Genomic DNA, 13312 nt, shown 5'->3' with positions numbered 1-13312 from the left:
ACTATTACTGATAATAGCTTTTTATTGCAGACCTATTGAATCAATTGCCCAGATGCCTGCTATTGAGATTTGTAATGTCTCTGGGTCATTAGGCAGGCCTCTGGATTATCAATAACATAACCCCGGAGCCATGGTGGCTCAGTGGTTAGCACTGCTGCCTCACAGTGCCAGGTACCTGGGTTCAATTCCAGCCTTGGACAACTGTCTGTGTGGAGTTTGCACATTCTCCCTGTGTCTGCGCAGGTTTCCTCCGGGTGCTCTGGTTTCCTGCCACAGTTCAAAGGTGTGCAGGTTAGGTGAACTGGCCATGCTAAATTACCCATAGTCTTCAGGGATGTATAGGTTGGATGCATTAGTCAGGGGTAAATGTAGAGTGATAGGGTTGGGGAATGGGTTTTGGTGGGATACTCTTCGTGGGTTGGCGTGGACTTGTGGGGCCGAAGGGTCTGTTTCCAAGCTGTAGGGATTCTATGATTCACTGTTACCCTACCCATAATTGAGCGATCTGTGGTCAGTTCCTTGCTGTCATACAGTAACACATAGGAATATACCTACAAATATACAAATCAACTAGTCTGCATTAATCTACCGGAACATAAGAGTTTTTGCTTCCAGAGTCCCTGCACAGTGAGCTCTTGATTGGAGGTGTCATCCTATGTTGCATGGGAGGGTGACGGTGGGGAATAGAAGTGGATGAGCAAAATCAAGTACTGTACCACTATAATTAGTCCCAAGACCCCTCACTATGATCCTCACTGCCTTTTTTGTAGCCGTGGTTTGTCTCTGATGATCATGAAGTTGAAGCAAGTGACATCTCTTGGGTTTCAGTCGTTAAAAGAGATTGGTGCTGGACAGGTGTACGTGGCGTTCAATAAATTACTCTGCTACTATCACACATTGAACTGGACAGCACTATACAGTCGGAGGACAATGATCCCTGAACCCATCATCAAGAGAAACAAACCAGAAGCAACCTGCAGTAAGTGAGAGGAATACATTTCTTTTCTCTCTGAAACTCAATAGCAATCTGTAATTATAAAGCATCTTTAACACAAGGTGCTTCACTATAGCAAGATTTTTTAAAATTGACACTGAGCAATATAACAGGACATTGGAGCAGCTAACCAAAGAGAGAGCTTTAAGGAACAACTTAAAGGAATAGAGGTTTAAAGAGGAATTCCAGAAGTTAGGGTCTAGGCAATTCAAGACAGTGGTGGGTAACAGAAGTGAGAGGTGCAGAAGAGGCCAGAATTCGAGGAATGCAGAGTTCTTGGAGGGCTGTAGACCTGGAGAAGGTTAAAAATTATAGGGAGAGTTGAGACAATAGAGGGATTTGAACACAAGGAATGATAAATTAAAAATCAAGGCATTGGTTGGACGGGTACCAAGGTACTATTGGAATGGTTTGGCTTGGAGGAAAGCAAAGTGGAAATGAGAGTTTCAGCAGCAGATGAATTGATGCAGGAGCACTAACGGAAGATGTTATGGAGTTAGGAGTATATGGTCTTTGTGATGGAGATGTTCATGAGTGAGAGGCTTAGCTCCGGGTCAAATCAGACAGAGAGCTTATGGTCAGTCTGGTTCAACGTGAGACAGGTCAAGGTATAGAATCAGTGAGGGAATGAAATTTGTGCCTGAGTCTGAAGACAATGGCTTCAATCTTCCCAATGTTAAAAAGAGGAAATTATTGGTGTCTCAGGATTGAATGTCAGTTAAGCAGTTTGGGAACAGCGAGATTGTGGAGTTGAATATTTACTACTTCAATTTTATTATGTTATTCAAGGGTATCTTTGAGGCAAAGGTACATTTATTGTAGTACTATGCTAACTGAGTATCCATCTCTTAAATATACCCCTTGAGTAAGTGTATTAAATTAAAGGTAATAATCAGGTCAAACTCCTGCACACAGAATGAATGAATAAATATGTGTTACCTAAAATAATAATTTGTAATGCAATTATCTGAATGAATATTTATCTTGAAAATGATTATTGTTGAAAAAAGAAAGATTTTGTCAAAGCTTTTAATCTTAATGGAAAAGGAAGGAGGGAAAGAGACCTTGAGCTTGAAAGTTAGCAGGTGTAAGAACTGATACTGCTTTTGTAATACTGTTTTGGCTTGTCATAGTGTGATATTGAAAGAGACACTCCAGACTGAGGACTGATTGAGCAGCTCTGTTCACTGCCTGTACGATGTAAGAGCACCCAGTTTTGACTCTGGTCTTGAACTGAGTTAGCCAAGTGCAGCCAGACTGTTCGGCAGTGACCCTGGTTTATAGAAGGGTAAATGTCAACCCCTACACCTGATCATGATCCAGCAGCCCCTGTTGGGTGTGAGTTTGTGATCAACTTGGCTGTGATGCCTCAAGCTGATGGACAGGCTAACCATGTTTGTCGAATTGAATGACATGGTCCCCTTGCGCAATGCACTGGGGAATTGTCAGTGCTGTGGCACTGTACCCAAGTAAGAGTCAGTATGTTTGAAAGAAGAAAGTAAATTAGCTGCGGCTTGCATATCAAACCTGTAATGAGTCCTAAATGTGTCATGAGAAAATGGCTCAAATAGAAAAAGCACATTTAACAGGTACTGTGATTGATGACTGGCCTTAAAACATGAAGCTTAATTCCAGTTCTGTGGGCAACAATCACAGGCTGGAGTTTAATAGCAATCCTGAACTGCAGAGTGCATTTTTTTCTGTTGAGTTTAGTTGGTACTAAAACAGTGCTAATATCTTAAGCACACAATTCTTCTCTGGTAATGATGACCTAGCTACATCAGTGACAAGAAAATTTAGCAAACTTCTGTCCCTAAGCCCTGAAGCACACTACATTTATACATGAGGAAGTGCCTGGACTATAGAAGATTGTTGTCATTGCTTCCATGGTGAAGAATGAAAAATTCAACTTGTTCACCAGTTGCTGGTGAAGAATATCCTTCTGATTACAAAATAAAAGTGGGCTGCAGCATGTTTTGCCAGTGCTGCTCGTTCTATCACTTACTGTTCCTGCTTTCATCACATATTCTGCATTTGATCTCTGGAGGCCAGTAGAGAACGTCTGAAGCATCGTCTCTGTTGTAGAGACATAACACCTCACTGGAATGAGGTTGCTTTTGTATAGCTCTCTGATATCTCATTTGAGTCACTGATGACTCTTTGACCTTGTGGGCCATTTGTCCCTATCTTAAGTCCGTATGCATGCATACCTAGGAAGTGGGGAAGTCAATGTTTAGCAATCAGTGATAGGAATCCTGGCTGATGTTAATATCCCTCCTCATGTCCCTAAATACAGATCAATTGTAATGCTATTATTGCTTCATCTGATACTAAAATCTTAATCACACCTGGACTTTAATAGGATACGATAGTACACAGAACATTCACTATGCCATCAGGAAGCTAGGTGTTAACATTAAGGGGTAGGAGGCATTCTGCTCTGAATCTTTTGCAAACAGCAAATTGTCGATGGATATTTGAGGTCAGGAAAGAGTAGCCACCTCCTGACTGAAGTTGGTGGGTGGAGCTGGGTTATATCTAAATATTAGGTCAAACTTGCTGTATGTCCATACTGATTTGTGCATGTATCTCTTTCTTCTTTCTTTTTCCAGAGGCTGAGAAAAAGGTGTGTGATCCTTTGTGTTCCAGTGATGGATGTTGGGGGCCAGGCCCAAGTCAGTGTCTGTCCTGTGCCTTCCACAGTCGTGGTGGCACCTGTGTGAAGAGCTGTAATTTCCAGGAAGGGTGAGTTGCTGTGACACTTACTGCATTATCCCTAGTCACTTCCTGAAATGTCCTATTTGCATCGATGTCTTCTCTCAACGCTGCTACATCCAATTTCATCTTCCTGTATGGACTTAGGATTAAAAAGATTTCCAGTAGCCTTTTTCCCCCTGCATTCATGACCTCAGTCATATGGAGTACCTGCAGCCCACAATCATTGAGTAGAGAAAACTACCTTTTGGTCCTTATGAGAGAGCTTTCTACTACAAGTTGCTTGTACTGTGAAATTACCCTATTATTGTTTATTTATCTCAGGAGTGATTCTTTTATCACAGCTTTTCAAACCCTCTGATGCAACAGCACGACAGTTCAAATTGTGTCTTTCAATCACATGTTCACTTTGACTTTGTCACACCAAGAGCTGATTTAAAACCACACAGTGTAGGGGATATGACAAGTAGGAAGGCATTTCAAAGGCTGTTCATCCTGTTGATCAACTATTAAAGCTTTGTTCTCTAAACCTTGCTTTGTAACATACTCTTAGTTGTTAGATATTCTGCACTTACACCACCCTGAAAGAGAGTCAGATTCTGATTGCCCGCTCGGAGAACAATTATCATTGTCTCTAAAATAATACATAAATGTTAAAAAATGTCTTGTAAGACAATAAATTTCTAAATCTTATGATATCATCAGATCTCCCCTTGATTCGATCTGTGCTTTGTGAAAGGTAGAAAGTTTTGTATTCAAAAAGCACCAGATCATTTTTCTCAAACATCCTAGAGTACTTCAATTCAATTCAAAGGTTTCCTTGATTGTCAATTATTTTTTCTTTATTACATAATGCCCAATCTAGTTTTGCATGGGCCCTGAGGGAAAAGTGACCATAATAGGATAAAATTCTTCATTAAGATGAGAGTGACAAAATTGTTTCTGAGACTAGGGTCCTGAATTTAAATAAAGGAAATTACGGTGGTATTAGGTGCGAACTAGCTATGATAAATTGGGGATTGTTATTTAAGGGAATGATGGTAGATAGGGAATGGCAAACATTTAAAAAGTGTGTGGATGAGCTGCAAAAGTTCATTCAAGGGGGCAGCACGGTGGCTCAGTGGTTAGCACTGCTGCCTCACAGTGCCTGGGACCTGGGTTCAATTCCCGCTTCGAGCAACTGTCCGTGTGGAGTTTGCACATTCTCCCCATGTCTGCGTGGGTTTCCTCTGGGTGCTCCGGTTTCCTCCCGCAGTCACAAAGATGTGCAGGTTAGGTGAATTAGCCATGCTAAATTGCCCGTAGTACTAGGTGCATTAGTCAGGGGTAAACGTAGGGGAATGGGACTGGGTGGGTTGCTCTTCGGAGGATCGGTGTGGACTTGTTGGGCCGAAGGGCCTATTTATACTCTGTAGGGAATCTAATCTAATCAAGTCTGGCATAAAAATAAAACTGAAAACGTGGCTGTCAATGGAGATTAGGGATAGTATTAAATCCAAGGAAAGGGGGAGGTGTGATGACACTTGGGTGTCTGCGTACACCAGTCACTGAAATTTGGCAAACAATAGCAGCAAATGCTGGAGAAACTCATCAGGTCTACAGCATCAGAGAAAATTCTGGAGAAAATTGTTATTGTTTGCCAAGTTTCAGTAACTGATGTACGCAGACACCCAAGTGTCATTGCACCTCCCCCTTTCCCAATCCACCACCATGTTAGAGATCTGAAACAAACAAAAACAGAAATTGCTGGAGAAATTCAGCAGCTCTGGCAGCATCAGAGAAAATTCTGGAGAAAACAGGTATAATGTCCAGTGACCCTTCTTTTTCTCCACAGATGCTGCCAGAGCTGCTGAATTTCTCCAGCAATTTCTGTTTTTGTTTGTTTCAGATCTCTAACATCCACACTTCCTCACTTTATTTTCTTGCTGAAAGATGAAGAAGGCAAATGGTATGTTGGCCTTTATAGTGAGAGGGTCTGAGTACAGGAACAAAGATGTCTTGCTGCAGTTGTATCTGGAGCATTATGTGCAGTTTGGTCTCTTTATATGAGGAAGGATGTCTGGCCATTGAGGGAATGCAAAGATGTTTTACCAGACTGATTCCTAGGATGGCGGAACAGACGTAGGGGGAGCGATTGAATTGGTTAGGAATATATTCACGAGAGTTGAGAGAATGAGGTGAGGGGGGAGGAACCCCATAGAAACATATAAAATTCTAACAGGATTAGTCGGGTAGATGCAAGAAAGATGTTCTCGCTGCCTGGGGAGTCCAGAACCAGGGATCACAGTCTAAGGACAAGGATGAAGAGAAATATCTTCACCCACAGAGTGGTGAGCCTGTGGAATTCTCTGCCACAGAAAGCGGTTGAGACCAAAACATTGAATGTTTTCAAGAAGGAGTTAGATATAGTTCTTAGATCTAAAGTGATCAAAGGATATGAGGAGAAAGCGGGAACAGGATTCTGAGTTGGATGATCACCCATGATTACATTGAAAGATGCAGCAGGCTCAAAGGACTGAATGGCCTAGTCCTCCTGCTATTCTATGTTTGTTTCTATGTTGGGAAATGTGGCATTGTTTTGCACTGGGCAGGAATCACAAATAGTAACTGAATGGTAAATCTGTTATTTGATACTGGTTGTTAGATAATGGAAGAATATCGGCAATGACACTGCCATCTCCTTGTTTTTTCCAAATAGTGCCAAAGGATCATCATGTCCACTAGAACCACTAAAACAGGTCATAAGGTCTCAGTTTAATAACACCACCTCAGTTTAATAGCATCAACTGCAGCATTCCACCAATACCCTACTGGAATGTCAACCTAGGTTATTTTCTCAAGTCCTAGAATGGGTGGAGGGAGGGTGTCAAACCTACAACCTTCTGACTCAGATGTGAGAGTGTTATTGACTGAGCTAACCGATCTTCCACATGCTCCATTTATTCAACATGGATCTAAGCAGCTTGAGAGAGTTGTCAGGAAGAGTGGCTAAGGCCAGAACCATCTTAAGAAATATGTCAGTGCTGCTTCTAAAGATCTTGGAGCAAATCAAATAGGTTTCACGTTCCAATCTAATAAGGTGAACAAGTAAGTCATGAACAGAAGCAACTCCAGATTGATGTGAGCTAAATATCAGTCATATCATGGGGGGATCTTACATATGTGCAGGGAAGGATGCAGAATCAGTACCCATTCTACTGTTGTTTCTACAGCGACGAGAGAGAGTATGCTGATGGCTCCATGTGTATGCAGTGTCACCCAGAGTGTAAGAAGATCGAGGGAGGCCCAACCTGCAATGGGACGGTATGAGGATAAGTGACACTTACTGTGGGTCAGAACTGGTTACGTGCGGTTTAACTCACTTTGGTTTTCATAATTAAAAGTTAATTTTAAAGAATGTTTCTGTATTTTAGGTGGAGTCAGTGGGAGGGGAGGGTGCTATAGTGTGGATCAATATATTTTAGGTTTCCACATGACTAATGAGAAGATATCAGCTGTTCTCAGTTTAACATCATCAGGCTGCAATGTTTGAAATGAGTTCTTATCACGCAGCACCTACTTCTGCAGGTATCTGAGCCTGGGATGGTATGAATCTGTTGCCTTTTTATAAAATTTCAAAGGATACTTTCAGGAAGGTGCAGGGACAGAATTAAAAGTGGTGATACTTTGAACTGATGTTACGTAAGAAAGCAAATTTGTTTTTCTCTTTTAGAACATAGAACATAGAAGAATACAGTGCAGTACAGGCCCTTCGGCCCTCGATGTTGCGCCGATCCAAGCCCACCTAACCTACACTAGCCCACTATCCTCCATATGCCTATCCAATGCCCGCTTAAATGCCCACAAAGAGGGAGAGTCCACCACTGCTACTGACAGGGCATTCCATGAACTCTTTTAAATGTTGCAATCATACTAACCTCCACCACTTCCTCTGGCAGCTCATTAAAAGTGCTGTTGTTTTGACTATTATTTTTCTCCAAAGTTCCAGAACAATGCAACAGCATGTAAAACAGTAATTGTTATTCCTGGAATTTGAGGAAACCACCTCCAACACCTGAAATACCTCAAAAAAGGAGCAGCCTGTTACAGCCAGAAATCTTTCCCACCCTCCATCTTGGATTACCCAGAATGCATATTCCTGGAACCATTTTTTTCAATCACTTCTGAACTCTCTCCAATGCATTTGCATCTTTCCTGTAAGGTGATGCCCACAATTGTTCATAGCACTCCAGCCAAGATCTACCAAGCCTCATACAAGTTTAACATCCTCCCTTTTACTCTATGCCACCTTTCTGCCCAGTTCTGCAGCTTATCTATATCCCGCTGTAACCTGCCACATTCTTCCTCACTGTCTACAACTCCTCCGACTTTCGTATCATCCGCAAACTTGCTCACCCAACTTTCTAACCCCTCCTCCAGGTCATTTATAAAAATGACAAACAGCAATGGTCCCAAAACAAATCCTTGCGGAACACCGCTAGTGACGGCACTCCAAGATGAACCTTTGCCATCAACTACTACCCTCTGTCTTCTTCCAGCCAGCCAACTCCGAATCCAAACCTCCAACTCACCTTCAATGCCATACCTCACCTTTTCTTCACAGCCATAATTTATTTTCTTCCTTGTTTTGTGACTTAGCCAAACAAGTGATGGGTGATTTCCTCCCAGGCCTTTGCTGTTCTTATTTGATTGCTGTTCATCATGAGTTGCACAAGAAGGATCTACCTTCTGTGTTAGCTTCCCACAGTGACACTGTCTGGGCAATGGCAAGCATGAAATCCTGTCCTGCCAACCCATGGCACAATGTGTTGTAACTCACAAGTAACCAGCTGTTACCAAGTGACTGGGCTATTTTGGTCACAACTCAAAGTTATGCACTTGCCTGTTTCTCGAAACAAGGTGTGTTCAGTGCAATTGCAAAAGCATGTATTCCAATTTGACCATAAAAATGGAGAGAACCAAGTCCATGGCCCAAGGTCCACAATACAGGACATGCCTGGATTGAAAAAGATTTGGAGGAAATATGGGATGAATCAGTGAGTAGCAATTCATTGAGATGAAGATCAGATTGTTTGTTGTGGACTGGGAGCGGTTGAGGTGAAGAAACCGAGGGAATGAGGAGATCTGTAGTTTTCAGGAAAGGGGTCACAATAGAAGCTGGAGTGTTGAGTCTTAATTTCAACTGACTGAGAATGCAGAGAAGAGGAAGGGTGCCATTTATCCAAAAAGAAACCAATTTTGTCTGATCTAACCTCATCGATTTTTTTTGTTCTCTTCAGGGACCTGCTCACTGCTTTCAATGTGCTCATTACAAAGATGGACCCAACTGTGTGGCAAAGTGTCCAGAGGGAATCCAGGGAGAGAGGGGTCTCATCTTCAAATACCCAGATGAGAACAAAGAATGCAAACCTTGCCATGAGAACTGTACCCAGGGGTGGGTATACAGTAACTACCTCTGAATTCCCACATTTCACCTCTTCAAACATTATGTTTTTCTATCTTTTCTTTCCTCCCTTGGAGAGAAATGTGAAGCAGTGGAAGGATTTGCAAGTCCAAAAGTTGTGAAAAGGTTTGTTATGGTCTCCCACAGCCCAAACAATGAGCAGGAGGGGAGCCCACAAACTGATTGGATGTGAGGAATATCTCTACACTGAATAGGCTGACTATCCCCTCAACTGGAGCAGTAATTACTCTCTGGACTGTTGGCTTAGGGAAGGAAAACTCATTCAGGACTCTCGAGTCTTATTACTATGACAACCCCCCCCACCAGATGGGACATCAGGATCAAGACAAGACCAGTCATAATCTTGATGCCTCATGTCGTGAACAGCAGGCAATACTCACAGTTAACTCATGCATTAATAGTAGCTACTTCAGCTTGTATTCCAATGAGGACTCAGGAGAGAAAATTAGAATATTTTTTTAAAATCCTGAAGTCACACACTCAAATTCCAAAAACCGGCTCCTTCCAGGATATTCATTTGCATTTGTGTACTATCACTGCAGTGCCACAGCAGAGTTGGAACAAGCATAAGCATTTATCTGCAAATTCCCAATTTTGACCAGCCTTTGAGAGGAGTGCTGTTCATTACAAGAGGCATCAAGATCATGATTAATCTTGTCTTGATTTTGTGATGTCCCAGCTGGGAGTTGTTATATCATGATAACACTCAAGAACCCTGGATGAGTTTTCCCTCTTCCTAGCTGTTGATGGCTGATGTGCTCACCTGACAATCTGTCAGTCTGACATTTCAGATTTTGTTTTACATGAACGACAGGGCAAAATAAAACCTGCCTGTTGATTTATTACTATGTTTTGAATCCCTGAGATTTTCTCCGCATCACTTTACATTTAAATCAAGTTGTTGCTTCTTTTTTGAATGTTGGTTTGAGAAATGCTTTGTGGTTTTTACTTGTTTTCTTTTGTTGCCATGACACCAGGTGCCGAGGTTCAACGGCTGCGGACTGTGGCGAGGTTGTCCATAGGTACAGTTGACTGTGTGTGTGCATGCTGCCTTGTGATTTTCATCTTTTATTCTGATTAAATCCAGGTGTAAGGGTTCTACTGTGCTGGACTGTTCTCGCTATCCTTGGATGGCTCCCATCAAAGCATTACACAATAGGTAACATCCTCCCCACTTTGGATCCAAGCTGTGACATGAGAGTGGAACATTACACTTGAATGGCAAAAAGAAAAGATTTGAGAAGAAAATGTCACCATTTTCTATTCTACTGAACAATGCTTCGGGGTATCTCCTGGTGGCTCACATTTAAAAAGCCTTTACATATTATCGGAAGGATGATGTGAAACTTGAAAGGGTTCAGAAAAGATCTATGAGGATGTTGCCAGGGTTAGTGGGTTTGAGTTTTAGGGAGAGGCTGAATAGGCTGGGGCTGTTTTCCCTGGAGCGTTGGAGGCTGAGGGGTAACCTCATAGAGGTTTATAAAATCATGAGGGATATGGATAGGATAAATAGACAAAGTCTCTTCCCTGGGGTGGGGGAGTCCAGAACTAGACGGCATAGGTTTAGGGTGAGAGGGGAAAGATATAAAAGAGATCTAAGGTGCAACGTTTTCACGCAGAGGGTGGTACGTGTATGGAATGAGCTGCCAGAGGAAGTGGTGGATGCTGGTACAATTACAACATTTAAAAGGTATCTGGATGGGCATATGAATAGGAAGGGTTTAGAGGGATATCGGCCAGGTGCTGGCAGGTGGGACTAGATTGGGTTGGGATATCTGGTCAACATGGACAAGTTGAACCGAAGGGTCTGTCTCCATGCTGTACATCTCTATGACTCTATTATTACTTCACAAGTAAGGTGTTTGAGTGCCTGATCTGTGTGTTCAACAAGTTGCTCATAATGGACTTGGAAACTGGGATGATATATTTGATGTTTGGATTCAGCATGTCTAGGCTAGAAGTGAGTCGGGGTAAATCAACCGGGATTCCCACTCCTCCTCCAGTGTCTTGTCTGCTCACTCAGCCATAAACATGATCTATGGTCACCCGGCCTAGTGGCACTCGCTATCTGCAACATTACATAGCAATAACTGCCCCTCAAGTGATGTGGCATAGCTCATGTCTATAAAACTAAACTCCAGCAAGGAGACAGAGCAGTGCGGAGAAATACTGACAGAATGGAAAGGTGGAACTTGGAAACTTGCTGGTAACAAGTATCATATTGAAATTGAAAGACAAATGGGAAAGATTTAGTAGAAACAGGGTGGATTGGATACAAAGGTTTTGCTATGTTTCACACAAGAAAACAAAGGTAATGTTTGTGATACAGTGGACCAACATTAAATCTGCAGCGTAACAGCACCCTGAATCAGCGTAACAGCACCCAGTATCAGAGAAAGAGGGTTCTGCATTAAGAGAGGCCCTGTTTTAGAGGTTGGGATTTTTACATTAAGTCAGAGAGTTCCGTGTTGGAGGTTGCCTGTCCAATATCTGATGCTGCTACTGGATAGAAAATGAAAAGCCGCCTCTTCCAGTTGTTATTATACTTTTAGATTTCCCACATCAAGAAAGGATCTTATGCTATGTTCTATTTTGGGATATGAAGAGATAAATAATTTGTCAATCAAATCTGGATGTTTCACTTCCTGTCACAGCACTCACTATAAGTTATCTCTGTTGATCAGAGTACAACAGAAAATAACCATTTATTTGCAACAATAATCTGTGTAGCATGTAACAGCCATTCAATTGCATAATTTGTTGCCATCAACCTCATGCCCCAGAAATGGGATGCTTCCTTTTGTGTCTTTGGCAGTGCTTTCATTAACCAGGGCTTTGATCACTGCACAGCAACATGCCTTCACATTGCATTTCTTTGTCTTGCTTTGGTTGCTGGTCTTTCCTCTTTCAGTCAAACCTCATCTGTAAAGTCTTCTTAACAAGAATTGGCTGGAAATCATTCAGCTGCTGGCTCCCTAGTTTTGGTTAACATTATATTGAGCTGCCCTGGTGGTTCCATTGCAGAGTGCACTGCCAAACCTGTTGGGCCACACAGGGCTCACAGCTGACCCACCTCTGAGTTGTGTTAACTGATCTCAAGCTGAAGGGAGAAATTTGGACGAAAAGACGTGGATAGATTCTACTGTATTCTTTGCTAAATCAAATTTTTCAACTGAGCTTAGTTATGGAGAGTTCTTACAGATGAGGTATTTCTGGCTTTATACTCAAGCAAACATTGTCAATTTGACTCTTGTCATTCAAGGAGTACAGTGTTTGGAATTAATTCAGTTGCCAGATCGCACCGTGTGTTTTGTGTGGAAAGTTCCATCTTTTAGTTTGGAAATTTGCAAATGTGAAATAAGCAGCTGATGACACCACTAAATAATCTAACACCTTCCTGAATCGCAGGGTGAGAGATGTGGGTATGTGCCCATAATTTACCATATAATGAGCTATCAAGCTATCAAGGAACAGTGATTAGTTGAGGTGAGCCACTTTCCCAGGAAGAGGAGGAAGAAATGAGAGCAAGATTCAAGAGTGTGGTGCTGGAAAAGCACAGCAGGTCAGGCAGCATTTGAGGAGCGGGAAAGTCGACATTTCGGGCAAATGCCCTTCATTAGGAATGAGGCTGGGAACCTCAGGGGCGGAGAGATAAATAGGAGGGTTTGGGGCTGGGGGGAAGGTAGCTGAGAGTGCAGTAGATGGATGGAGGTGGGGGTAAAGCCCTTCCTGAAGAAGGGCTTATGCCCGAAACGCCGATTCTCCTGTTCCCTGGATGCTGTCTGACCCGCTGCGCTTTTCCAGCAACACATTTTCAGCTCTGATCTCCAGCATCTGCAGACCTCACTTTCTCCTCCGGTAAAGGTGATAGGTCAGAGGGGAGGATGGAGCGGATAGGTGGGAAGGGAGATTGACAGGTGGGACAGGTCATGAGGGCGGTGCTGAGCTGGAAGGTTGGAATTGGGGTCAGGTGGGGGGAAGGGGAAATGTGGAAACTGGTGAAATCCACATTGATGCCCTGGGGTTGGAGGGTACCTGACGAGGTAGTCGTGGAGGAAATGGTCTTTACAGAAAGCGGATAGGGGTGGGGAGGGAAATGTATCTCTGGTGGTGGGGTCCGTTTGTAGGTGGCGGAAATG

General features: G+C 42.7%; 1 protein-coding gene across 2 annotated transcripts in view; it reads left to right on the top strand.

The window, feature by feature from the left end:
* The window catches only part of LOC122543329 (receptor tyrosine-protein kinase erbB-4-like), an 82448-nt gene that overhangs the window by 37333 nt on the left and 31803 nt on the right, over window positions 1–13312 (top strand). Inside the window, exons 11-15 of one of the 2 annotated variants that reach the window (XM_043681857.1) lie at window positions 771–979; window positions 3607–3739; window positions 6922–7012; window positions 8989–9143; window positions 10261–10332. In XM_043681857.1, the coding sequence (XP_043537792.1) occupies window positions 771–979; window positions 3607–3739; window positions 6922–7012; window positions 8989–9143; window positions 10261–10332 (660 nt within the window). Of the gene's footprint in view, window positions 1–770; window positions 980–3606; window positions 3740–6921; window positions 7013–8988; window positions 9144–10150; window positions 10196–10260; window positions 10333–13312 lie in introns of both variants that reach the window. The other variant, XM_043681858.1, reaches the window with a different exon arrangement.

This window comes from Chiloscyllium plagiosum, chromosome 43, assembly GCF_004010195.1.
Source record: "Chiloscyllium plagiosum isolate BGI_BamShark_2017 chromosome 43, ASM401019v2, whole genome shotgun sequence".
In the NCBI taxonomy this organism is placed as follows: Eukaryota; Metazoa; Chordata; class Chondrichthyes; order Orectolobiformes; family Hemiscylliidae; genus Chiloscyllium; species Chiloscyllium plagiosum.
The sequence above is the reverse complement of the archived record's forward strand: the minus strand, read 5'-3'. Positions and strand labels throughout refer to the sequence as shown.